This window comes from Mirounga leonina, unplaced genomic scaffold, assembly GCF_011800145.1.
Source record: "Mirounga leonina isolate KUSES-001 unplaced genomic scaffold, KU_Mleo_1.0 Mir_127, whole genome shotgun sequence".
NCBI lineage: Eukaryota > Metazoa > Chordata > Mammalia > Carnivora > Phocidae > Mirounga > Mirounga leonina.
In genome coordinates this window covers 9710697-9738130 of record NW_023270316.1, presented here as the reverse complement: position 1 = coordinate 9738130, position 27434 = coordinate 9710697, and the positions used below count along the sequence as shown (strand labels likewise).

Below are 27434 nucleotides of genomic sequence, written 5' to 3'. Positions count from 1 at the left end.
GAGTAGTGCCCTTGGTAAACATCCAGGATTTCAATTGGAACCCCTACAAAGATATTCCTTAGCCAAAAAACAAACTAGAAATAGACAAGCTAACACATACACAGACACACACACATACACATACACACACACCCCACCCCGCACCCACACAGGAAAGCCAACTTCAAATATATTTCATACTAAAATAAATTGGGGTTTTCTGCCCCTACTCTAATTACTTACACATACAAAGAATCTCCTCTCCAAGGAAGATAAAATCATAGACAATTTCTACAGATTTCTATCCAAAATGTTCAGTACTCAAAAATTGCCAAAATTATGAAAAATAAAAAAGATCCAAGAGAAAAACAGAAAATAAAAACAGATGTTTAGATCACCCAGATAAGAGTTAAAAGACTTTGACTTTGACGTACTGTGATCAATATGTTTAAGAAAATAAAAGACATGATGGAGATCTAAACAGAGAACTAAAATAATCAAATGGAACTTTCAAAATTGAAAAAAACTATAATAGAAAGAAATCAGTGAGTTTAACAACAAAAGAAGAGAGGACTAAATAACTGAAAACGAACACAAATCAAAATATCCAAACTAAAGCACAAATACATGAAATCTAGAAAATGGAGTAAGAACATAGGAGACACAAGGAAAAGTACTGACATAAATGAATTGAAGTCGCAGAAAGACAAGTGAGAGAACAGTGAAGAAATATTTGAAATATGTGAATATAATAAAAAGAAATCTGAAGCTGACATAAAATCTCATATCCCAGGTTCAGAACATGTTGCAAACCTCCTGCAAGAAAAATACAAACAAAGTGACACCTAAGCACATCATGATAGAACTACTGAAATAAAAGGTGAGAAAAATCTTAAAAGAAGCCAGAGGAAAGTGAGTACAGATGCCCTTCAGAGAAATGGTAAGATGACAGTGGAATTTTCAGTAGGAAATAATGGAAGCCAGAAGACAACAGGATGACATCATTATGTGATGGGAAAAAACCCTTCCAATCAAGAATTCTACACTCAGTAAAAACACCACTCAAAGACAAACTAATGAAACGTTCACTCAAACAAAACTGACAGAATTAATAACAAATAGACTGAACTAAAATAATAACCATTATAATAATAATAAAAGAGATGTTTAGGACAGAAAATAAAGTGTTTCCTGGATGAAAACACAAAAATGTAGGAAAAAATAAAGAGCAAGGATAAATATTTTAATAAATATTGAGTCTATAACATAAAAATAATTTCTTATGAGTTTTATATATACATAGAAATAAAAGCATGACAATAAGAAACAAACAAACAAAAACCCTAGAGAGACTAAATGATAAACTATACTAAGGCCCTAATATTAAATGTGAAAAATATTCAAACTTATATCAAACTCTCTAAGTCAACATTAAATGTAGTAATATCCAAGGTAACCACTAAAATATATTGTAATGGCTTTATAAACCTCAGGTTACTAATGGTGGAAAGTGGATTAATAAATAATATTCTTGACACATTAAAATAATATAAGAAAACAAAGAAACAGGAAAATAGACTAGATCGGACAAATAGAAAACAAATGTTAAATGTTACTGTTAAGTAATTTCATTAAATGTAAACAGACCGGATATTCTAATTAAAAGTCAGAGATTGTCAGAGTGTATTTAAAGCAAAAACTAAAGCAAAACAAACATAAATTCATACTTACAAGATACCCACCTTAATTATAAGAATATAGAAAAGTTAAAAGTATGAAAAATAACCAGTATGCAAACACTAAACCAGAGCAAGCTGATGTAGTTACATTAATAGCAAGCAAAGTAAATATTAAAGCAAAAAGCAAGACATTATGATGAAAGGGTATGTCTACCAGTGAGATATAATCATTTCATATTAACCTGTAAAGAAGGCAAAAACTGAGATATGAGATAGCTAAATGAGATACAGAAAAATCCACAATCATAATGGGAAATTTTTAACATTGCTGTCTCCGTAACTGACAAAAGTGGAGACATGCATGGAAAATCAATTTTTAAAAGACAAACTTGAACTGCACAATTAACGAACTTAATGTAGTTGATGTGGCTACTGGAAAAAATTGTGTTTTCAATCCTTATATTTCATTTGTTCTCAGATTATAGTGGATTTGACCTACCAATCTAGTGATTTTTTTTTAATAAAAAAGATAACTAGACAATCCCTAAATATTCGAAAATTAAATGAGAACTTCTAAATAATCATGAGTAAAAGAATACATCACAATGGGAATTAGAAAATATTTTACTAGGGGTGCCTGCGTGGCTCCGTGGGTTAAGCATCTGACTCTTGATTTCTGCTTAGGTCTTGATATCTGGGTCATGAGTTCAAGCCCCCCATTGGGCTCCACGCTGGGCATGGAGCCTGCATAAGATTCTCTCTCTCCCTTTCCCTCTGCCCCTCCCCTCTCTGGCCCCCCACACTGCTTGTGCATCACTAAATGCAAATTAAAACATAGCACAGCACAACGTGTGCACTGCAGCTAAAGGTAAATGCTTACAGGTAAATTTACGGTATAAAATTAAATGTATGTTTAAAGGCCTAAAATTAGTAAGCTTACAATTTATACTCTCAAGAAGTAAAAACAAACAAACAAACAAAAAACCAGCAAATTTAATCTAAGGAAAATAGAAGAAAATAATTAAGACCAGAATTTAATAAAACACAAAAATGGAAGAAACTGAGCCCAAAGTGGCTTCTTTAAAAAAAGATGAATAAAACTTAATATATCTTAACAAAACTGTTCCAGAAAAAAAGGAAAAGGCAAAAGGCAAAAACAGTCAATATTAGGGGAAAAAGGGGGATATCACTATAGATGTGATCAACTCCCAGAGATAACATTAATGAATCTCCAAACACTATTAAGTAAAAGAAGCCAGATACAAAATGTACATGTTGAATGATATCATTTATATAAAGCTTTTTAAAAAGATTTTGTTTATTTATTCGAGAGAGAGAGAGATAGCACAAGTGGGGGGAAGGGGCAAAGGCAGTGGGAGAAACAGACTCCCCGCTGAGCAGGGAGCCCAATGTGGGGCCCGATCATGACCTGAGCCAAAGGCAGATGTGAAACCGACTAAGACATCCAGGTGCACCTCCCACTTTTTTTTAGAGAGAGAGAGAATGAATTTGGGGGAGGGTAGGAGCAAAGGGAGAGAGAGAGAATCTTAAGCAGGCTCCACACCAAGTAAGGAACCTGACGTGGGGCTTTATCTCCCGACTATGATATCATGACCTGAGCCAAAATCAAGAGTTGGATGTTTAGCTGAATGATCCACCCAGGTGCCTGAAATCAAATATATTTTATTAGCAAAATTCCTTTTTTTTTTTTTTTTTAAGATTTATCCATTTACTTTAGAGAGAACAAGCAAGCAGGGGAGAGGGGTAGAAGGAGAGAGAGCATCCTGAAGCAGACTCCCTGCTGAGTGGAGTGCCCGACCTGGGGCTTGATCCCCCTGAGATCATGACCTGAGCTAAGACCTAGAGTCAGACACATAACCAACTGAGCCACCCGGGCACTCCTGTATAAAGTTTTGAAACCAGCAAAACTAATATATTGTGTTGGAAGTCAAGACAGTGTCTACCTTTAGGGTTTATTGATTGGAAAGTCCTGTGAGTGGGATTTCTGGGGCACTGTTCTGCTCTTGATCCAAGTGGTCCTTATGCAAGTGTATTCATTTGTGAAAATTCATTAAGTTGTATGTGATATGTGCACTTTCAATGCACATGTTATATATCAATAAAATACCTATTTTAAAATCAGGATAGCATTAGACATACGCGTCATCTTCAAGCTATAGGTCATTTGATAAACCTGTTGAGTGTTCACGCAAGGAATTTTTTACACCTTCAACTGTAGTCTTGCATGAGAAATACTGAGAGGATTTTCTAATCAACAAAAAACCAAACACCTTCTTAAAAAAGGAAAGCTAGGGATGGATAAAAAGAATTATAGTGTTTCCCAAAAATTGGAGAGGAACACTTAATCTGTTAGGTTGTCTCCTGGATTTTATAGTCTTGCAAATTTTATGAACAATAAACATGAATAAAATCCTTTTTAAAAAAAAATGGAGTGGGGGCGCCTGGGTGGCTCAGTTGGCTGGGCGACTGCCTTCGGCTCAGGTCATGATCCTGGAGTCCCGGGATCGAGTCCCACATCAGGCTCCCTGCTCAGCAGGGAGTCTGCTTCTCCCTCTGACCCTCCTCCCTCTCATGCTCTCTGTCTCTCATTGTTTCTCTCGCAAATAAATAAAGGCTTAAAAAAAAATGGAGTGGAATTGCCCATAATTAAATAGAAGCATGTCAGAGAGAGAGAGAGGAGGTGGGAGCAGATAAACTAAAGCCATAATTCTTAGCATCTCCCTCCCACTCCCCAAGGGGTGACTTCCAACCCAGATTGGGAAAAATGTTCTCAAAACTTGCAACTTTTTCCCTACTTGAAAAGAAGTTTCTCTACACATTTTTCTTATTCATTATCAAGGAAACTTCAGGGGAGATGGTAGCTGTATCATAAGGGAGCTGACTTCACACTAGAAATCCAAAAATACAGGGTTGTAATCCTATTACATACCCCTATGTACAGACTATATGATCCAAGAAAATTACTATATCCATACATTTCCATTTTTTTCACTTGAAAAATAGCCAAACTATGGGAAGAGCCCAGATGTCCATCAACAGATGAATGGATAAAGAAGATATGGAATATATATACACAATGGAATATTACTCAGCCATCAAAAAATGAAATCTTACCACTTGCAATGATGTGGATGGAACTAGAGGGTATTAGGCTAAGCAAAAGAAGTCAATCAGAGAAGACAATTATCATATAATTTCACTCATATGTGGAATTTAAGAGAAAAAGCAGAGGATCATAGGGGAAGGGAGGGAAAAATAAAATAAGACTAAATCAGAGAGGAAGACAAACCATAAGACACTCTTAACTCTAGGAAACAAAGTGAGGGTTGCTGGAGGGGAGGGGGGTGGGGGGATGGAGTAACTGGATGATGGGCATCAAGGAGGGCACGTGATGTAGTGAGCACTGGGTGTTATACGCAACTGATGAATCACTAAATTCTACCCCTGAAACTAATAATACACTATATGTTAATTAACTGAATTTAAATAAAAATAAAAATAAATAAATAAATAGGAAAAATAGGCATAATACCTGTTTTAAAGAGTTTTTGTGAGGTTCAGTGTGGATGACGGTAAAGTCTATGATAAGCTAAGAAATTTGTTCCCTTATGTTTACTCGCAAAAATGGTAGGGTCTCAAGGTTTATCAGCTTAGCAACCCCTTTAGATTATTCAAAGTAACATCCTTAAAGAGGAGCAGACACATCCAGCCACTTTGCCAGGGGAATACCTACAAGAGTATACAAGGTCCCAGCATTAAGAATTCTTCTTGCTGACTGCACCTTCTACATTTTAGGGTTTTTTTTCTCTCTCGCTCTCTCTCTCTCTCGATATTTTTTCTGTCTTTTTGTTCTTCTTCTTTTTAGCTTCCTGATGGTCAGTAAGTGCTTTAACTCACGGTTTTCTTTATGGAGTTCAGAGGTACTTGAATGAAAGGGGTTCATATATTTGTTAAGAATAAACCCAATAGGGGCGCCTGGGTGGCTCAGATGGTTAAGCGTCTGCCTTCGGCTCAGGTCATGATCCCAGGGTCCTGGGATCGAGCCCCACATCGGGCTCCTGGCTCAGTGGGGAGCCTGCTTCTCCCTCTCCCTCTGCCTCTCTCCCTGCTCATGCTCTCTCTCTCTCTCTGTGTATCTCTGTGTCTCAAATGAATAAATAAAATCTTTAAAAAAAAAAAGAAAGAAACCCAATAGACAGGTATCAAAAATTCCTTTTTGTGCTATATAGTTTCTTAACTGCCGTTTGAAACCCCTATCAGGATATACAGTATATCGCTCATCCATATCTTTCCTCATGAAACAAAATGTTTGCACCCACTATTGATCGATACGGCAGCCATGAAACCAGTTTGTTTAATCAAACCACCTGTGTGTAATGCATTCTTTAAACAGAATCACCTTGATGCAAGTGCTAATAACCAGGGAATAATCAACTCCCTGAAGCATAAAGGAATCCTCCTGACTTGTAAATATCTTCTTCACTAGGAAAATTACTATTTGCTGAGATTTTCACCAAAGAATGTTTTTACTTGTTCCAAGCCCTGTCATGGTGTTTGAGACTCTGAAGCTTCACTGGCTGGTCGCTGATCAGAAGCACATCAGTCTGGCCTACTTTCAAAACCAGCACTTTTGATACAAATCCAATAGCTTTAGTCTTATGTTTGATTAATTCAACTTCTTAAAATTGAGAAGCTCCCTTATTTAGTGCTTCTGCTTCTCTTCCGAAGAAAGCTGGCTGCTGCTGTCAGTTCCAACTGGTTAATACCCAATGGTTTTATTTTTCTCGTCCATCCAGTCCTGCCAATCTAGATTATTTTCCAGCTTTCCGTTTGACTTCTTTTTATCGCTTTCCTTAAATGCATTCTTGTTGCCACTCACGGGATGGGATGCTGTTCTTTAGGAATATGTTCAATATTACTTAACAGAACTTAAAAATGCAGATTGAAATTCCTATGGGCACCTTGACATTCATTTATGTTGCAGATCATGGTTGTGGGGATGATGATTGTGGGGTGTGTGTGTGTGTGTGTGTGTGTGTAGTCATTCATTTTAGTTATGCCTTTCTTTCTGGACTTGTCACTGTTTTTGTATTTCCTCACTGAAGCTTTAATCCCTTCAAATGGGTTTTAGCTTAGTTGCTAGTAAGCTTTGATATATATGACCCAGTCATATGTATGGGTCATATGTATCAAAGCTGTAAAAAAGAAAAAAAAAAAATCTGTGCAGATGCCAACCCCTGAGGAATATAATGAGGTTTGTCAAGGTAAAACAAATAAAGGTATCTGAAAGAATTGAGTTCTAGAAGTTACCGGGAGGCCTTAAACTGACTTTTACTAGAGTCTTCAGCAGGCTTCTTTTTTACTTTCTATCTTAGTATCACATCTGTGAATCTAGGAGAATGGTAGCTTTTATCTGCTTAAAGGCAGAGTGTGGTAACAACAAGGGTGGGGGGATAGGAGGCTGAGCACATCAATTTTTAAAATATATATAAATTTGGAATTGAACATACTTAGTTCTCTGCTTTTATGCTTCATGTAGTATCTGCATCACACAGCGTTCTTCATGCTAATCTTCTAATTTACACACATACACAACATACTTTCTTACACACAAACACACACAGCGAGAGAGAGAGAGAGAGAGAGAGAGAGAGAGAAGCGCTCTTAGCAATTGTCTCAAACTTAACAGATAAGATTGTAATTGTAAATTATAAGAAGCAGAATAAATATAGCATATAGGGATAATTAGCCAATTGTTTTCCAGCTGTATTTAGTAAACAGCCAACAGGAAGTATGGGTCCAAAGTAAGTTAGGAAGCACAAGGGCTGGGGAAGCAGGAGGGGATGGGATTCTGGGGCAAGGGAACAGGGCAACAGACACTGAGAACAGACCAGTGAGCGGACGATTCTGCTCCTCAGAGGGCCTTTTGCTGTAAGCACAAACCAGTGCAAAGAAACCTCTCTCTGCCTTGATTTTCTGAGGCCGAGCCCATGTGGGCCTCTAAACAAGTGAGCAAAGGAATGTAAAGCCAAATGATGTCTTCCAGATCATCTTATCCATGCTGCTCATTGCGTGGAGGTCTCCGCATAGTCACAGACTTGTCTGAATTGCTCAGCCAGTAGAAGGCAGATTCCAGTGCCCGAGCCCACACTCTCCCCATTGCCCTGGGGCACCACAGACTGGTGTGTGGGAATGGCTGGGCTATATAGGGATGGTGGTAAATAATAGTGATGGAAGTACAGAGACGCAGTGTGGGCGAGATTTGGGGTATTTCCTTGCATTCACTTTTTAAGGAAAAAAATCAATGAGCCTGCCTCAGAAGATGACAATGGGCATTGTGTAGGGGGCAGAAACAAGGACCAGCAGCATGAAGCCAGCCAACACTGATAACAGTTGGGTTAACCTTTAACAGCTGTGACGTCACAAGGTGCTGTGTTTGCTTGTTTAAAGAAAGTGAATAAATGGGAATATTTATGTTATAAACTAATGAGCTCAGGGAGATGGGGTTGAGATAATCTTTGGTACTGCTGTCATGGGGCAAAAGAGAAACCCAGGCAGAAATGAAAATTTTACCTTTGGGCTGATTTATTGGTGTAGAAGTTGCAAAAAGTGCTTAACATCGTACTCTGAGTCTGTTTCACTTGACCACACAACAATAAACCATCCGGCAAGTAAAATGAAAACAGTCATGGGAGCATCTGGATACCAGGGACATTTCTAATGATTAAAAATTGTGTTAGCTCAGCACCAGTAGCAGAGGAAGAGGACAACTTTGCTTATTAATGCCATATTCTCCAAACTTCAGCAACCTGTATTACTTTTATAATTTTCCAAAATGCAAAGGCCTGGGGATGAAGAACACCAAAGTTGACAGACGTACAATCCTCCAAACCTTCCAGGAAAACTTCAACATTGCCACACCGTCTGGGATGGTTCACTCCAGAAAGAAAGTCTGAGGGACTACAGAATGAATGTGTCTAAGCTCTGCCGTTCTGCACAGGGCGCTGCCCTGGTGTCCCAAGCATCAGACAGAGATGGGAAATTGGAGGTAGAGCCGGATGCATACTCCTGTGTGGGGTGGTTATCACGGGTAACACCACCGGTCACAGCAGCTGCCGTAGCACCGTGTCCTGGCATACAAACCCTGGAAGGATGAACAGAGGCAGACCCTGTGGTCGACGTTCTAGCCCATCCGAAGGATAAGTCTAGGAAGACACCGGGATATAATGCTGAATACCATTATTACCTAAGATCCACTGGGTTAATCCTAAAAACACACACCTTGTATCAGTTAGACCTGAACTGCATTGAAATACTACTTCTGCCATGTGCAAGTCTCTAGAAAAATTATTTCATCTCCTCTCATCCATGAAAATGAAAATAATACCACCAATTTCCAATGGTTGGGAGAAGTAAGAGACGTGGCATATAATGCTTCTAATCCTAGCAGATGCAGTAAAGATGTTTGATTACTTTCCCTGCTTTTTTTCCTTCAATTTGTCAGGCATGAAGCCAAGAGAAATAATTCTGTCTTGTGTAGACTTGTCCAATTTCCTCATCCCTCCATTCAGGTCGGAGCCCGGCCCCAGCAAGAAGGGAGACAGCAAATGCAATCCTCTCTGCACCAGGGTTGGCCTCAGCATGAAATTCTCTTCATGAAAATAGCAGCTCTCTCGTTTGCTGGAATAAGGATGAGGTAATTATTGAACCATCTAAGCCACAGAAACGATTAAGGGGCTAGTGGCATTTACTTATGTAGAAACAGTAATAGAGTTAAACAATTATAAGTTGGCCAAATGGTGAGGAGGATAAAAAGCCACGAACACATATTTAAAGGGCACGATGTAGCCAAGGCTAGGCAGGAATTATTTACCTAAACTTAAAGAGATAAAATGAGGCATGTGGAGGGATAAAAAGACATCAAGTCCCATGAAATTCTGACTCTTTTAAAGACCTCTTCCAAAGGGAGAAAATTGTTGCATTCTGAAGAAACCGGGCATTTGCCCACCAAACATTCAAAAGTGTCCTGAGAAAAGACACTACATTCATGTCATAGCTACTGAACTCAGTGGTTACATATGGCCCCCGAAAACCTAACAAGAAGAGACAATAGAACTCTGTCTATGAATTTATTCTTAAACTCTAATTGCCAGCACTTTGCCATTTCTCATATCTCAAAAGCTGTTTGTCATTCCAATAGGGAGATTTAAAAACAAAAACAAAAACACAAATGTAAAAAAGTTACCTTAACTTTGTCACCAGATCTCATAACTGTGTATCTACATATAATAGGTAGATACATAAGAGAACCCATTAGCATTACTTAAAACTGAATATATCAGTGAAAACATTTCATATATAGAAAATAAACTGTTAAATGCTCCTTCTTATATTTATAACTATTTCTTTGTGTATAATGCTTGAATCTGAGTGATGTTTATTAAGAGATTAACCAAATATTTTAATTTGCCTATTACTTCTGGCTATGCTAGTAATTGAAGAGTTTATAAATGAATGATTACTTAGTCACAAATCCATTATGTTTGTACAGACAAAAAATTAAAAGGCTAATTCTTAGAAAGATCATTCAAATTCTGTTTTATGAAGACAAGCTGTTCAGGCCCAATACAAATATATGTGATGAAAATAATATTCTTCCCAAGTAAGGAAACATTAAGCATTGCCTTCTAATGATACCTGATTCCCAACTGAGTACTAATAGTGTTTGGCATGGCGTCATGTTGCATGATGGCAATAGTTAATGTATTAACAATTAATCCAGATACATCGTAACTATGAAAAGGTGATCATCATGAATGGTTTTGATGGAGCAAAAATGTGATTTAGAAAGGGTTCAAGAGAGAACAGGAGGAGAAAAATTGGAGATCTATTTTTCAAGGAGTTTTGCTGACAAAAGACGATTGATTTAGTAGCTAGAGAAGAATGTACCATCATGAGAAGATTACTTTTTAAGATGGGATATATCACAGCATATTTATATTTTGATCAGAATAAGATGGTAGAATATGAAGATTATATGATGCAGAAGAGAGTGGGAAATTATTGGATTGATGTCCCTGAGTAGGAGAAAGGATCTATCCCTCAATTGGAGGTGGTCTTAACCTTAAACAGAAGCACTAAGAGTTCATCCCCAAGTTCAGGAGGAAAAAGAGGAGTAAATGGATAGATACGCAGATCGGTTTGTAAAAGCCAGTAGTGGAGTACGTGAAAATTTATTTTTTATTATTTCTATTTTCTCAAAAAAATAGAAGAAAGAACGTAGTTGAGTGTGGGGTTGGGAGAGTAGGTCCAAGAGGTTTAAAGAGAAAGAAGATAAGAAAATCATCTAGTTAAATAGAAATAGATTTTTTTAATGTACTAGGGGCCCACTTGATGTAATTGACTATGAATTTAAAGTAGGAACAACCCATGTGTATGTATGTTTTCTCTTCAGCCGAAATCAGCTGTGTATGTACAGGCACAAAAATAGGTTGATGGTTAGATTACCCAGTTAGTTTTACCATGTAAGTAAGGTGAACAAGAAAATAAAAGTCAGATAGTGTAAGTCAATAAAATACCCAAATAACATATAACTAGACTTGAAATATTGTCTCAGAGTTAAATATTCATCTGTGTGCAATTTTTATAAAGTGCGTAATACAATTTACACATGACTAAGACTTGACTACATTATGTTCTTCTGGTATCAGTAGTAAGAACAAGATCTAAGAACTCATTAGACAAGAACTCTGAACCAATGTGTTAATTCAAAAGCAGCATACAACACACAGTATCTAGTTTTCTAACCATCTGTAATTTTCACGATTAATTTGTGACTCTGTAACCTTAGTGGTTTGTTTCAGTTTATCATGTACAATAAGGCCAATAAGGAATGTAACCAATAAAGCATCTTGTTAGAAATGAGAAATGTCTAAAATATATAATCTAGGAAAATTAATAAAAAAATTAATGGAAGACTTAACTTAAAATTCATTACATGCTAATGAGAGCACTCCAAATTAATCCTTTTCAGAGTTTCAGGTCACTGTTGCAATTCACCAAGGAGATAGGATCAACTAATACCACATCCAGACACTTGTTAGAAAATCAAAGCTACATCCCTATGTGAAAAATGGCTTGGTGAAATATGGCACATTTTTTTGTCTCTTTTGCCAAAGCCTACAAATAAGTTTCTACTTCCAGGCAAGCCTTCTTACACCTTCAATTTTAAAAAGTTAATAATACACTATTGCATGTATCCAACAACCAGATATATACATTGAACATCTACTACAGGACTTAACAGTAAGGTGTCTCCCATTAATGACAAGTTCAAAACGTCATGAAGAACTGGAAGTGTTGAGTAGTGGGGAGAATAGAGGATTTAAGGACAGGCAGATTTGTTTCTGAATTCTGCTGGTGTTACTTTGCTCAGGTGTAAGTCTTTTGGCAAAATGCAAACTCTATGAGCCTCAGTTTCCTTTGCTGTGAAATGCTGATGTATCTCAACTAACTGAGATAACGAAATAAAGTATGTGACGATCGAGAATTGGCATTTGTTAAGAGCAGGGACGCTGGTGTCAGCCTGGCAACCTGGGTTTCAGTCTCAGCCCCACTCTTCAAAGATATATGAATTTGGTTAATTAACCATTTTATTTGTTTATGATTCCTCATTTATAAAATGGATGGGTAGATAATATTAGTGTATCATCCATTAATGGATAATTTAGTGTATCAATGGATAGATAACGTAATGTACTTACCATACAGATTTGTTGTGAAGATGAACTCCATGGTACAGTGCCTGACACAGGATGCCATGTAGGCAGTTGATAAACACATTAAGTCCCCTCAATTAGGGTCACTGCTATGGGCACACTGATCTCAATGGTCACTCTATGTCAGGTGTAAATCCTAAGAAATACACAACTTTTCATTCATTCAACCAATGCTTGTGCAGGGTTTGTTATATGCCAGGCAGTGGTGAGTCACTGACTTTTAAGCGGCAGTAACCCCATCATACATACCATATGACCCTGTCACACCATAAGAGTCCCTGTCACACCTGATAGCCAAGAACTTTGAAAGCATTGGGTGAAACACATACTCCACACAAATATTTCACACAATATAGCTTTATGCAAAGAGTCTTTCCCCTGAATGACAAAGTAATAACTATCACAAAATGGTTTTTTAAAAAGGTGTCTAGATTCCTACTACCACTGTCTACTGCTGTCCTCCCAGCAAACAGTAAATGGTAACATATTCATATAATCGGAGTTTCTTAAAATGAACATTGGAATCTTTATAGGTAGAATTACTAAATTAGTTGTTTCCTAGTCATGCCAACACAGTGTGATTGACTTTAAATTGCATCAACCTTGTTAAAATGGTCTTTTATATGTTTGAGTTTCCATTATGCTTTTGTTTTGTGTTTTTAGCCCTTGAGTGCTAATGACAACATTTAAAACATCATATACAAATTTACATTGCTGAAATGTCATAGTCTGTTTTGGCTAAAATTTCTCACAACTGGGGAAGAAATTAAGATAAAGTATACCTAGAAAGAAACCTAGATTCTAAAAACTAAGTAGATAAATCAGATTGAAAAATATGTCACCCACCTTTTCCTTTGAATATCTGCCATTATTTTTAAGTTAAGCAAATCAAGTTTAAAAGACATCATTTTACATTGATGAGAGGGAAGGGGAAGTTCATGTCTACTTGAAAACAATTTTCTTATAGTAACATTATATAGTATAAAACTGTTAACAGAAGAACAGAATTTGGGGGCTAAATGTAGAAGAACTACATTAATAACTCTACTAATTTGAAATAAAAAGTGAAACCTGTAACTGATAATGGTAACCTGGTGGTGGATTTGGGGTGGAGTGGTGCTTCTGAAGTCTTGTATTATGAACTATCAAAGGATTTCTTCACCAGACAGTATTATTTTCTCAGTACACGTAAACTCAACCTATGAGCCTAACTCAACCCAACGCAAATCATCTTACTCAACCTTAAATCTTACCTAAACTACTATGTTGTCTTACACTTCACTTGCTGTACCACTTCTTAGTTTATTGCACCACTGTGGTATCAACCATTTTCAGAAGCCTAGAGCAAATGTAGAATGTTGAAATCATAACAATTAAGGCACAGAAAAAATGCATAAGCAAGGGTCAACTTCTTAAAAAGTCTCTAACATTGTTTTGTTTACCAATTCAGTAAAGCTCCCATAAAAGCTCTCACTTAGGAACCTTGCATTTGACAAAATATGCTTGTTGAAAAATTAGACATTTCAGTTAAGAAAAACTATGATCTTTATCTTACCTTTATGCAACTAACAAATAATAAAATTCTGATTATCAACAAGTTAGCAACAGGTATTATCAAAAGATAAGTAGGAAGACTCCCACGTACATGGCCTTAGAAAACTAAAAAAAAAAAAAAATACTCTCTCCAAAGAAAAGAAGGATGATACTTAGGGGGAAAAATATTCCCTTGTTTTATTTTGACCTAAACAGCCAATATAAGTAGGTGGTCTGTATTTTCACATGGCTCTGAAATAGTAGCACAAAGGATGGTGGTCTTTTGATGACTCTTTGTTGCTGATTATTTTCTGAGAAGGTGGACACATCTTTCCTTACATCTTTCCTTTCCTTCTTGTAAAAAGGAAGACCATTTTTCCTATTTTTCACTATCACACTGGAGCAAAGCAGTTTTGTTGATATAAGCATACCTATATTTCTGCTTTTTATACTACACAATAACACGAAAACAAATTTTAAGTAGCTCATTTTTCTTTCCTTGCTTCTTATGACATCCTGTAATTTATTTCAGGTAAAATGTGCTAGTAAGAAATGCACACAACTACTGATTAAACGTACATGACACATGATACCTTGGCTCCTATGATGAGAGTAGCGAAGAAAAGTAAATTTCAAGAAACAATTGCATTAGCCACACTAAAAATTTTGAAAGGTATTGTCTTACAAGCAATAAAGGTTCTTGTTTTGGTTTAAAAATTAATAATGAAAATGTAACACTTTTAGGATAAAATCTTCATTATACATCATTGCTTGCAGTTTCTATTTTAGTTTTTCACTTTTTACCAAAAAAGGTGAAGATTTCACATAAAATTATTTGCAAATAGTTGATTTCCTTGTGCCCTCTTCTTTCTTTAGCTAAATTAACAGATATCTTAAATATCTATTTTCATAAGTTAGTTAAGCCTTAAAGTGAGGTTGGTTCTATGTAATCACCCTCTAGTCCCTTAAAAAAGGGATAAGTTACATATATATGTGTGTGTGTGTGTCTAGATTCCTACTACATATATATATATGGAGAGAAGAAATATATATTTATATATACATATATAAAGGTGTCTAGATTCCTAATATATATATAGATACAGATATAGATATAGATATATATGGAGAGGAAAAAATATATAAAAACTTGAAAAGTATGTATACTTCTGGGTGCCTGGGTGGCTCAGATGGTTAAGCGTCTGCCTTCGGCTCAGGTCATGATCTCAGGGTCCTGGGATCGAGTCCTGCATCGGGCTCCCTGCTCCTTGGGAGCCTGCTTCTCCCTCAGCCTTTCTCTCTCGCTCTCTCATGAATAAAAAAAAAAAAAAAGAAAAAAAAAGAAAAGTATATATACTTCTAAAGTGGTCTATTTGGAGTACTGTGGTTCAAGAACACTCTTTTAGCGTTGGACCTGTGGACCTTCCCTATTTCACTTCAACTCAAGGGCAATGCCAAGTACCCAGGCCATGGCAGACACTCTATCAAGATTTGAGAGTCTATGAAAGTGCAGAAAACACAGACTTTGCTCTTAATGACAGTTAACCACATCTTGGGATGGGGCACAATTAATTATTATCAGGCATAAACAATGATAGTGAGGTATAAAATGCCACAGGAGGACTATTCTTACTTCTCTGCAATAAAGGAAGACTTCCTAGAGGCAATGGCATTTCTCCAAGCTTTAAGAAATGGGGATAATTTCAACAGGTGAAGATAGAAGATAGAAGATTCCATACAGAGTAAAGCACAAACAAAAGAACAGGGATTTGAAAGCATGGGGCTAACTTTAGGAACTTTGAATGGTGTTTGGAGTCTTTGGAGGTAGGGAAGGTAGAGAGAGATGAATCTGGAAAGGTGGGATAGTCACGGTGCCCACACAATCCCCAAAAGCCATCTAGATTCCTGTCCTTTGAATACAACTGGTACTCAACTGGTGCAAAAATCACTCTTCTATGAGGGTAGGAGCTGATCAGAGTGGGGGATAGGGCTCCAACCAAAAGCACAGAAGTAAATACTAGCCATACTCTTTATACTAAATAAGTTACTAATTAAGGAAGCATTAAAAAGGAAAAACACCGCACATTTAAGAAATGGCTATTACTCTTCCCCCAAACACAAAATGTGGAGCTATTATTTATTGTTTGCCAACATGTCACGTGTATTTGAATTCACCTGTCAAAATGTAAACTTCAGCCAAAATGGACTATGAATACAAGATGACAGTATACTGTATTTCTATATCTCTTTTGCTTCTCTGAACAATTTAAGATTTTTCTCAACTCAGGGGCTTTCATTGTCCTTCTCAGATGTCAGCTCTCAACCTGGACTTCTCAGCGTGGCCCACCCTGCATTCTTGATCTAATTAGATCTCTCTCCCACCACCCTCACCCCAGCAGCCTCAGCCGTCTTTGTTCTTTATAGGACTTTGAGTTTTTTATTTTGTTCCTTTCCATATGCATTGGCTTTTACCCCCTATTTGTAATCTCCATGATGGAAGGGACTTCATTTGTTTTATTCACTGCTCTACACATAACACCTGGAACAGCACCTGACATAGGAGGAAGATTCAGTAACTCTTTGTCAAATTAATGACGTTCAAATATGAAGATATGTAAAACTGTCATACCTAAAAGTTGTATCTTTAAATTAATAAATCAGATTTTTTAAGTTTCCTGAGGGCAGTTCCGATGCAAAGAGTGAGTTTGGAGGTAAGATAACTATGCTTAAAAAATATTTCCTTAAAGAGCACTTAATTAAATAATGAAATAACTATATATAGCTATATGTAATATAAAATCATATAATTAGATATCAATACATAACTTACATAATATAAAGTTTTAATATTTATTTTGCTTAAATTAGTAATAATAAATTAATGTCTGATGCTCCAGAGATATATCTATATTTTTCTTCACAAAAGAATATATTTCTTTACATATGAGAAGTATAAAGAGGATAAAAGGAAAGGTCCCAGTGAAATTTCCTTTTAACCTATCATTTGTTTGGGAAATAAGGGAGCAGAAGTGACCTCAAATGTATTTTTCTTATAGATCATTGATGCATGCGTATCATTTTGAACTCATAAATACCAAGAGAGCAGTCGGGGTTGAAAATGGTGTAACAGACTATTAGGAAGCTCAGATATCTTCCCATATCTGGGGGGGGGGGGGGAAGGTATATCCCCGTCTTAAAATACAGAAGTGTAAAGCACACCGTCCTTCATTATGCAATATGAAAAAAACATTTATTGTCCATATTTACAAAATAATCCACTGGTTGTATATTTAAAGAAGACACACAGTAAGTTTTAATCGTTGTTTATATTAGAGTAATCTTATCTAGAAGAGAACAGGTTTATTTACTTCAAGTAGATGGCAAAATTTGGAGCTCTACCTGGTGAAAACTGTGTTCTAAAAGAGAATCGGATTTTTAAAAGGGGGAGAAGCAAACACTGTAAGTCAAGATAATGTGACATTGCATGGATCAACAATGTTTAGAACAATTGAGTTGCTCTTAATATAAAGGTTTGCTGAATGAGGCTCTAGGCTAAAGTGGAAAATCAAAACCCATTTTTCTTAATACCTTCTACACTCATCTGAAAATATTGTCCCCAAATACTTCATCAAGAGGTATTATATTTATGCAATTAGGTATTATACTTCTATAGTTTTATCTTCCTTAGAACTGCCACTCTAATTTTTCTCCAATGTTTGCCTTTTAAGTTTGATTCTAAGAGCAAATAATCTCCAATTTCTAATGTGACAATAAGCTATTGTCCTTTAAAAAACTATTTAGCTACAGCCTTAAAAAAAAAAAAACACAAGCATTAAAACTTTTGGTCATAAACCTGCAAATGTGTAGAACACACACACTCACATAGATACACATGTATAGCGTATGCTTGTCTCCCCTGTCTTTGGAACAACAGGGTATTTAAAACAAATACAGCTGGGCACCAAGAATATAATGTGCTGGGCAAACACATACTCCTATTAATGTAAATATATTCTTCGATGTTTCCTGCCAAGCCCACTTAGGAAAAGCAAGCAATCCCCATTTCTCCCACAGAACACCCCACATAGTCTCAAAACAATCGCCCTTAGCAACCGGATGTGGAAGCAAGCAGAGATGAACAAAAGCAGTTGGGCTCCTGCTCCTAAGTTGCCTTCTCAGACCCTGACATTTTAAAGCAGCAAAAGCAGGTCATGCCGGGCGCTAGTTGTTTCTCAAAAAATAGGTATAGTAAGGCAACTATTCTAGCCATCTGCTTGTAGTAACTGCTTGTTTTGCCTCATGTAATTCGCGAGTCCTTGAATTTAAATTGGCACATACTAGGGATGTGTACCTCGCCAAACCCCCAATTCGGACTCATTCTTCCTTACTCTGCTCCCCTCTCCGCATCCCAAAATGTGACCTCGGGCTTCAGCGCGCTCAGTGCTGCCCGCTAAGCAGCGTTCTGCTAAATCTCAGCTGAACTGTCCCTTAGTTCACACACACCCTGCACCCCTCTGACACCGGCCCCTGCGGAGGGCGCGCGGGGGTGGGGTGGGGATCACCACATTTCGCCAAGGTCTGGGGGCCAAGGAGGTTTCCAGGGGGCCTGGGAGGCTGGGTGAGGCCAGACACACAGACATTCTTGACCCCTCTATCAGACTGGAAGCAGGCACCGAAACCCCGCTGTGTTAACGGAGATCTTTCTCCAGCGTTTGGAGTCGGAGGCTACCCCCGGGGGAAGCCAAGACCCTCAGAGTAGAAGGAGCTTTTCCCCGGAAGCCAGCCCGCAGGAGACTCGGGGAGCCAGGGGCAGCCGGCGAAGAGCCGGCCAACTTGCCGGCTCCCGGCGGGGCTGAGTTTCCAGTGGCTACAGGTTGCCCGAGAGCAGGTTCCCCGCTCCCACGCGCGGGCGGAAGGCGCTCGCAGCGCTCCGAGGGGAGACTGGGGGGGGCGGCGGGGGGCTCTTGAGAGACGGGGGAGGGAAAGGGGAGCCCCGAGAGGCCCCATGCAGGTGGGGAGATGGGAGGGGTCCGAGGGCGCGCCTCCCAACAGTGACCCACACAGACCTTGGCGCCGCAACCTGCGCTTCTTGAGGCCGAAGATGCGCACTTTGGAGAAGATATCCACCAGGTTGCCGTTGCAGAGCCCGCGGTTCTTGCTGGGGCTGCTCCGCCTCCTGCTGGCAGACGGCCGGTCCCAGTGCTGCTCCCGCGCCTGCCGCTTCTGGCGGATCAAGCCGCTGGCGATGGCCGCGGCCATGGTGGCCCGGGGAATGGGTCCGGGGACGGGGGGGCAGCGGGAAGGGGAGCTGGGGACGCGCGAGAGGGAAGGGGCGGCGCAGACGGCGGCTCGCGCTCGAGGAGGCGAGCGCGGAGGCCGAGGCGTCGAGGAGAGGGGTGGGGGCGCTCACTCCCGACTAGGACCCGCCGCCCTCTCCGCGGAGCGCGGGGCCGGGCGCGCAGATGCTCCCGGGACGCCGCGGGGCGGGCCCCGGCAGCCGAGGTCGTGTCGGCCGCCCCCCGGCCGCGTCGGAGCCGGGAGTGGGGCCGGGCTGTGGGCGCCGCCGCTCACCGCGCGCCACCGGAGCCCTGTCGCGGGCCGCCGCCGCCACTCGCGCTGCCTTCAAGCCTCGCCCGCCCCCCGGCGGGAGGTAGAGCCCGCCGCCTTCTTCCAGGGCACGGGATGGAGGGCAGGTCCCGGCCGGGTCTCGGCGCGTGCGTCCGTCCAGGGCGCACTAGGCAGGACTCAGCGCCGGGCTCGAGCGGCCCCCCGGCCGCCGCCGCCGCCGCCCGCTCGCGGGTTCTGCCGGTGATTGTCAAGGGCTTTGGAAATCAGCATCTGGGGAGAGCAGTCTTCTGCCCGGAGGTCTCTAATCAAAACGCTCCGTTCCCACCCCACGACACCTCGCTCCCGCCCCCCTCCCTTGGCTCTCTTCAGAAAGAAAGAAAGAAAGAAAAAAAATATATATATAGGAATGATTAAAAAGATTAATAATGATAAAAAAAGAAAGCTAAAATGGATTCCAGGGGCTGGGGTGCTAAGAGGCCGAGCCAACGCAGGTGGGGTTGAAGGAATATCGGTGCGCTTGTTCTGGGATGAAACTCGCAGGTTTCCGAGGCTTCCGCGGCTTGGCCAGGGCTTCTGAACCTTAACGTGTCTCCTGGTCCCCAGAAACTCTCGGCTGCGGTTGGAGGGCGAGGCAGTTTCCGCCCGCCCTGCTAATCCCTTCAGCGCCCAAGCCCCTCCACCCCGGGAACGAGGAGGAGGAAGGACGGAGGAGGGGAGTGTGTCCGGGGAGGGAGGCGTCTCCACTCCTCACCCGGTGCCCCCAAACTTGCGGACTCCCCCTCTTGTCATTTTGAAACCATAACACGGAGCAAAAAATGAAGCAAGGAGGGGAAGGTGAGGAGCTATGCTAAGGGTGTGTGTCTGGAAAGACCCCCTTCCCAAATTCGCTCTCTAGCCCTAGGAGAGCCTAGATGGCGATGCCAGAGGCTGTGGCAGCTACAGAACAGCCGCTGGAGAGGATGATTGCCCAACCGAAGACTGAAGAAGGCACCGCAGAAATATTAAGGGTGGGGTGTGTGTGTGTCACAATATTCCAGGGACAACAAAAAGCAGCCAGACGGAGGGACACTCCAGTTTGAGCTGCTGTCTTTGGCGTCCCTGGGTAGAGAAGCTCTGTCAGGGAGCGAAGCCATATGAACTGTGTCCGAAATTCAAATACAACAGCTGCTGCCTTTCCTCCCCCTGACTTCCTGTCTGTGTCCTGGCAGTGTTCTGTCTTGGATAACTGAATATAAGGTCCAGGAGGAAGGGAGCAAGGGGAGGGCATCCTAGGAAAGAAGGTTGAGAGAGAAACACCTCATGCTTGGGTGAATACAGATCTGTGGTTTCTAGGATACACTCCGAGTGACAGAACCAAGTGTAGATTTTTTGCTCCTGTGGTTTTGTACCTTTTCCTCTTCCCCTGAAGCTGTTTGGCTCATCATTACAGGAAGGTAGGGAAAAGAAATGCAAAAACTAGACTTCTAGCAATCTGGCGTGAAGAATGGAGGAAAGAAGATTCATTTGTTAATCGAGAGACTTTTAACAATCACTTCTCTGGTGACTGCTTTAGAGCTGGAAAGAGGAGAGGCACACTCTGCAAGCAGTCCTGGGAACAGTTCTGAACCAAGACACACTCTCTTTGTCTCAGGAATAGGCAGTTAAGTACTACAAAGACTTGCAACCCAGCAAGTGGGAGAAGCTCAGCCCAGGGTTGATTACAGGGAGGCTAGACACCTTCTGCTCCATAGAACTTATCCGCAACCTCTCCATGTAAGCAATTACTTCTTATCTGTAACTCATTGCATTTACTCCATATTTACTAGCAAGTTTTCTTTGTGGAAGACAATTTAAAGAAAGTGTATAGATTTGGGTCCAGCGCAATTATCATTGGCTTTAGGATGATGTATACTGTACTTAAGAACATACTCTGTAAGCTTATTTCCCACACCTTGCTGTGTTACTATATCTACAAAATAATCACAGTTATTAAAAGGAATAAGCAGAAGTAATTTTGCAAGAAATTTGTAATCTCTAGTAACCCAGGAGATAGTAAAAGTGAGGAAAAGGGGTGTGTTAACTATTTCGCTCTATCTCTACCACTTTATTTTCTGTTCTAATGTCTTTGTTCTTGTATTTCTACTAAGTGTGTATTTATGTTGTGTTGCCATGTTCCTGCTTTAAAAAAAAGGAAAGGCCATTTTGCAGAAATGGCTATTTAATTATGTCTCTTTAAAAATTCACTGAAACAAATCCCAGTGAAGATAAAGAGTAGCCACTCCTGCCTTCCTTTATTGATGAGAGGCCATTTGGACATTTCAGGCTTTATAGATTGGAATTTCTGAATGACTTTACAATTAAAACAAACATATTTACCTAAAGCTAGTAGTGAGTTTTTCGAAGAAGCCAAACATTAAGGATAGTGACCTCTTACATCTACTACTACTACCCCAATCAAACATAACCTAGTTTGCCTTGAAAGGTTTTTTTTTTTTTTAATCCTATGACATATTTGGCTACTGTATTAATTTGAACAGATTGAGATTAAGCTTCTTATTATTGTAGCTGTGTTAATTATTTTCTTTCCAGGCATTTTTCTTATAGTGCAGTCTTTTCAGTGCAGTCTTTTCCCCAGTTCCTCAGATTGGGTAATTGGGAGGTCGGTTTTTTGGCTCCTTAGACCCTTCCCGTCATTGTTCAGTACCCTCCAGATCAGGCTGAGGTTCAGCACCGCGGACGGGAATCCTGCCCCCGGGGTACCTCTCGCAGCAAAGGCAAAAGCAAGTTCCCCTGAGTGTGGAGCGCTGGCTGTGAGTCTCTGATCCTCCCCTCCCTCAAAAGCAGCCTTCCACCTTTTTTTTCCCCAAGGTGGAAAGGAAATTAATCCTCACAGCTTCCACTAACAGTAATAACACTCCTCTTAGCATCAAGCCTTTCGCTCTTTGATAACGAGAAATACTCTTTCTCTCCGGATGCATTCCGACCCCCGGTGCAGCGCGGGGAACCGCGGATTCCTGACTCAGGGCGTCTATTCAGACCGTGAATTTCACAAGCCATAAGCGGTCCTCTCTATATTATGTGGTTTCCTGTTTTAAGGGAGCTTGGGGTGGAGGCAGCATTGGGATAATCAAGGTCCTTTAGTTTAATCCCCGTGTTTTCCCTTTACCTCCCCAAAACGCTCTTTGGTTGTCTACAGAGCCAGGAGGTAAGAGAAAGAAAACTCAAGAGAGCCATCTGCTGTCTTAAGCTGTGATAAAAGTGTGTGCAAAACTAGGGTGAAATTTGTATTCACCCGTTAGGGCGGGTGAATACAAATCCATACCTTGCTGTAATTCAGAAAATAATCTCTCACTTGTGAGAACCGCCCCCCGCCCCCCCGCGGAGTTATTCATTTCACCGTTGGCTTTGTAAAAACAAACAATAAAGTACTGCCTCGGTAAAGGGGCTTCTGACCAGCCTGTCAGGAGTCTGAACTCTGATTTCGCACAGTCTTGGTTCGTTTCTTAACTCCGCTACTACTTGGTGTGTAATGAGCTCCAGTAAGTTGCCTTAGTCTCCCTCAGCCTCAATTTCTACATCCTTGAAATTGAAATGATAAGAGAATCTCCTGGTCAACTCTTGTGAGATCAAATTTAGCAAATGAATGTAAAGATTATAGGAGGGTGTCTGGCACCTCCTAGGTGCTCAAAAATGAGAGCTGTTACTACTACTATTACCACTATTATTATTATTTTCCAGATCACTCATTCCTATCTTGTAAATTCCTTTCCAATTTCCATGATTTTTTCAATATCGAAATATATGTATTCTTAGGTGTATTTTTTCATGTCCTAAATGGATTCATGATAAGATTTAAAAATATTCAGAAATGTAAAAAATATTTATATTTTTTTAAATTTTGGAGAGAGAAGTTTGAGTTCAAACCTTAGTTTGTAATTGACTAAATTCGTGAACTTGGCCCTGTAAAGCTTTTTCTCACCCACTGAATACTGATAATAAAATCATTTCCCTCCCTTGTAGAGATTAATGTTTGTGCCTGTGAGAAAACAATTCTAAAACTGTAAAGAATCATAAAGCATTCATTCATTGGAAGGTAATTATGCAAATATCTTCCCTGTGATTGCAGTTCTCTTGAGGATCCCATGCTCCCTTTGACCTCTTTACTTTGCATACATTGTTCCCTCTACCTGGAATATAAGATAAAACAGTTGCTAAAACCACAACTGGAGTAAGGCAAACATAGGCTTGACTGTGTGTCTTTGAGCAATTCATGTAAGCCTAGGTGTCACTTCCCACTTCTGTCATAATAATACAATAAGGTTATTATGAGAATTACATGACAACATTATGTAAGAAACTTAAAGCAGTGCCTGTCACACTGGAAACTCAACATATGGTAGCTCTTGGTAATAACTTAACTCTTCATCACTCCATTCTTCATCTATTCCATCTTTACGAAGATGTCTCACAGGTATCTCATGCTTAACATGGCCAAAATCAAACTCTTATTCTTCTTCTCAAACTTGTTCTTCTCCAATCTTCCCTACCTAGGGAATGACAACTCCATTCTTCTTGTTCCACAGGTCAGAAAGTTTGGCATCATGCTAATCTCAGTTCTTTCTTTCATATTCCATATGTAATTCCTTAGCAAAATCTCTTCAGTCTATCTTCAAGATTTATCCAAAATATTATCATTTCTTCTTCTCTGTCACTATCTCCACTACTACCTACCATCATCATCTTTTGGACTATTATAAAAGCAACCTAACTGGTCCCCTGGGATCCACTTTTGCTCTTCTTTGATACGCCCTCAACACTGTGGCCAAAGTGTTGAAAATATAAATAAGATTTCATCACATCCCTGTTAAAAATCTTATACTTCAATAGAAACCGAAGACCTCACAGTGCCTACAATGTCCCATATGATTTGTATCCACATCTGCTTTCATGTGTTCTCTGACATAATTTCTACTTCTCTTTCTTCATTCACCATTTGGTGTTCCTCAAACACCTGGCATGCTCCTATCCTATAGCGGGATTTTTATATTCGTTCTTCCTTCTGACTCTTTTACCTCTTTCAATTCTTTGTTCACATATTATCTTCTCACATGAGATCTTCTCTTACAAATCTATCTACAATTGCAACCCCTAAACATAATCCATTCTTTCTTCCTTCCCTATTTTGCGGTTCTACATAGCACTTACAACTTTTAAAAATTCTATATATTTCCTTATTTATTTGGACTGTCTTGCTACTTTGAAATATATGAAGGAACATATTTGTTTCATTTGTTGACTGCCACACTATCCAGTGCTTAAAATGGTACCAGAGTAGGCACTTGATAAATATCTGTTTACTTAAAGAATTAAGAAATTGGATACATAGACAGTTATTACAAAATAAAAAGAACAGAAAATCTGTTCAGCCTAGTCTGTCAAGGATGAATTACCCCATAGTGCTGATTTCTTTAAGCACCAAGGCATCTAAAATCTATTTGGATTACATATAATCTCAACCCCATAAATAGGATATACAGAGAGTACTTTAGCCTTTTCTTGATGATTTAGCCTCAGTCTATGATGACATGTAGTTTGAATTCTGAATTCCAACAGGGATACCCGTAGGCCTTACTGGAAGATGTGAGACTAATTCTACTTGAATGGGAAAGAACTCTACTATTACCTTTTTTTTTTTAATTCCAGTATAATTAACATACAGTGTTATATTTCAGGTGTACAATGTAGTGATCCAACAATTCTGTATATTACTCAGCCCTCATCACGATAAATGTACTCTTAATCCCCTTCACCTATTTCACCCATCCCCCTGAGTCTGGGGGTTTTTTTGTGTGTGTGTTTATCTCTTTTTTCTTTCTTTGTTTATTTTGTTTCTTAAATTCCACATATTCAGTGAAATCATATGATATTTGTCTTTCTCTGACTGACTTACTTCACTTAGCATAATACACTCTAGCTCATCCATGTTCTTGCAAATGACGAACACACTAATTTGAAAAGATATATGCACCCCTTTGCTTATTGTAGCATTATTTACAAAAACCAAGATATGGAAGAAACCCAAGCATCCATCCAGAGAGGAATGGATAAAGAAGGTGTGGTATACATATACAATGGAATATTACTCAGCCACAAAGAAGAATGTACTACTGATCTTTGTGACTCATCCCCCCACACCCTATTTTCTTCTTCACTTTCATGTTGCCAACTGACAATGTGCACCTTTTCAAACCTGACACATCTAATCCATTGTAAATTAGAAACGCTGATGGACATATTTATCAGAAGTGTCTATAAATATAAAGTAAATGAATTCTAATGGAGGAATGCATATAAACAAGAAATAGCCTTATTCATGTTAATTTCATTATCAAAGGTGCTTTTTATCTCCCTTGACCTCTGAGTTTTTGCTATGTTCTAGGTGATTTTGTTATGTGGGCTGCTTATGTTCCAAGTAGATAAGTTTTTGTATGGTTTACTAAAAAAAAAAAGTACATAATTTTTGCATTCGCTTCAACTTTAAATAAACAAAAAGGTCCAAAGAATATATTTTATGACATTGATGTCTATATTAGATGCTATTTTTCACAAAGGAACAATTTGTCTGTTTATCTTTCATTTCTGCCATTGCCACAGCAATTATTTCAACTTAACCAAATCATCAAATCTATGAAACCACTGATTTTAGGATGCATTATTTTAGATATGATAATAAAAGAAAAAAACTTTACTAAACTATGTCATGCCATAGATTAAAAGACATATACCAATTTCAGAGATGTTTATATATACAGTATATTTGCATTTTATAATAAATGAGATTGGCATAATGGTACTATATAAGTCTATAAATGGGAGTTGTACTTTTATAAGCCTGTTGTACTCTGTATTTTGTTTAAACATCACACATCTTCTAGGTAAAAAAGATTGTAAGTGCTTCAGACCACCTGTAGCCTAAAACATCTTTGGTTCATTATTGTTATTCTTTGTGTAATTTTCTCTGTTTCCCAGTGTGTCTGAATTGGAGGGATGGATAGGGTTGAAAAAAAATATTCTCCAAACATTTCCTAGTTACTTATTGATCATCTGTATACAGTGAGTAAGGTATTCCATTTTGTAACATGGCTTCCTTTGTGAATTATCACTTTTGAACATTTTAAATATCTCCTAAATTAAGGATAAAATATGAAGATCCAACATTTTTTCACAAATAAATGATTGTAAACTAATTTGAGATGAGCTGAAGTGGGGTTAAAAAGGATATATAGGCATTTATGTTTTCATCCTTTTCTTCCTGGATAAATGGGTTCCATTTGAAAATATGGAAGATGATTCTGGTAATGTCGTCAATACTGATGTCCCTCTTCCTTTTTTACTCATTTGGAAGAACATCAAAAAGTAATGTTAAGATGCACTTGGGACATACTTTCAGCTAGTTAATTAAGATTGAATACCTATCTACTCATTACAGTTCAAGTTCAAAATCATTATTTTCCTCTGATAGTATTATTGACTTTTATTTTAGATTTAAAGGATAATCTAAGTGAATGTTAAAGCATTTTAAATTAAATTTTCAAGGAATAAGTGATTGTATTAATGTTACAACAATCTTGTTGATGTATTTTGCTGGATACATTTATTTCTAGTAGGTGACAGATTTCCATCTATTAAAAAAATCCTGGAAGGAATTTTATTGTTACTTAATATTTTGATTCAATAAAGAAAAAGTGAAAACTATTGGTACCAAAAACTTGTGAAAATTCTTTCCTATAGAAGCAATACCAGATTGATACTAGCAGATGGCTTAACTTTATAAATCTAGAGTATTTTTTAAATCTGACTAATACATTGGAAAAAAATATTCTCAGTGGCTTCCAGC

General features: G+C 38.9%; 1 protein-coding gene across 3 annotated transcripts in view; it reads right to left on the bottom strand.

Moving 5' to 3' along the window:
• FGF14 (fibroblast growth factor 14) overlaps positions 1 to 27434 on the bottom strand; it is a 596396-nt gene that overhangs the window by 148479 nt on the left and 420483 nt on the right. Inside the window, exon 1 of one of the 3 annotated variants that reach the window (XM_035003101.1) lies at positions 19057 to 19249. The exons of the other annotated variants lie outside the window; for them this stretch is intronic. Within the exon in view, the coding sequence (XP_034858992.1) occupies positions 19057 to 19249 (193 nt within the window). Of the gene's footprint in view, positions 1 to 19056; positions 19250 to 27434 lie in introns of those variants that run through there. 3 annotated transcript variants of the gene reach the window in all.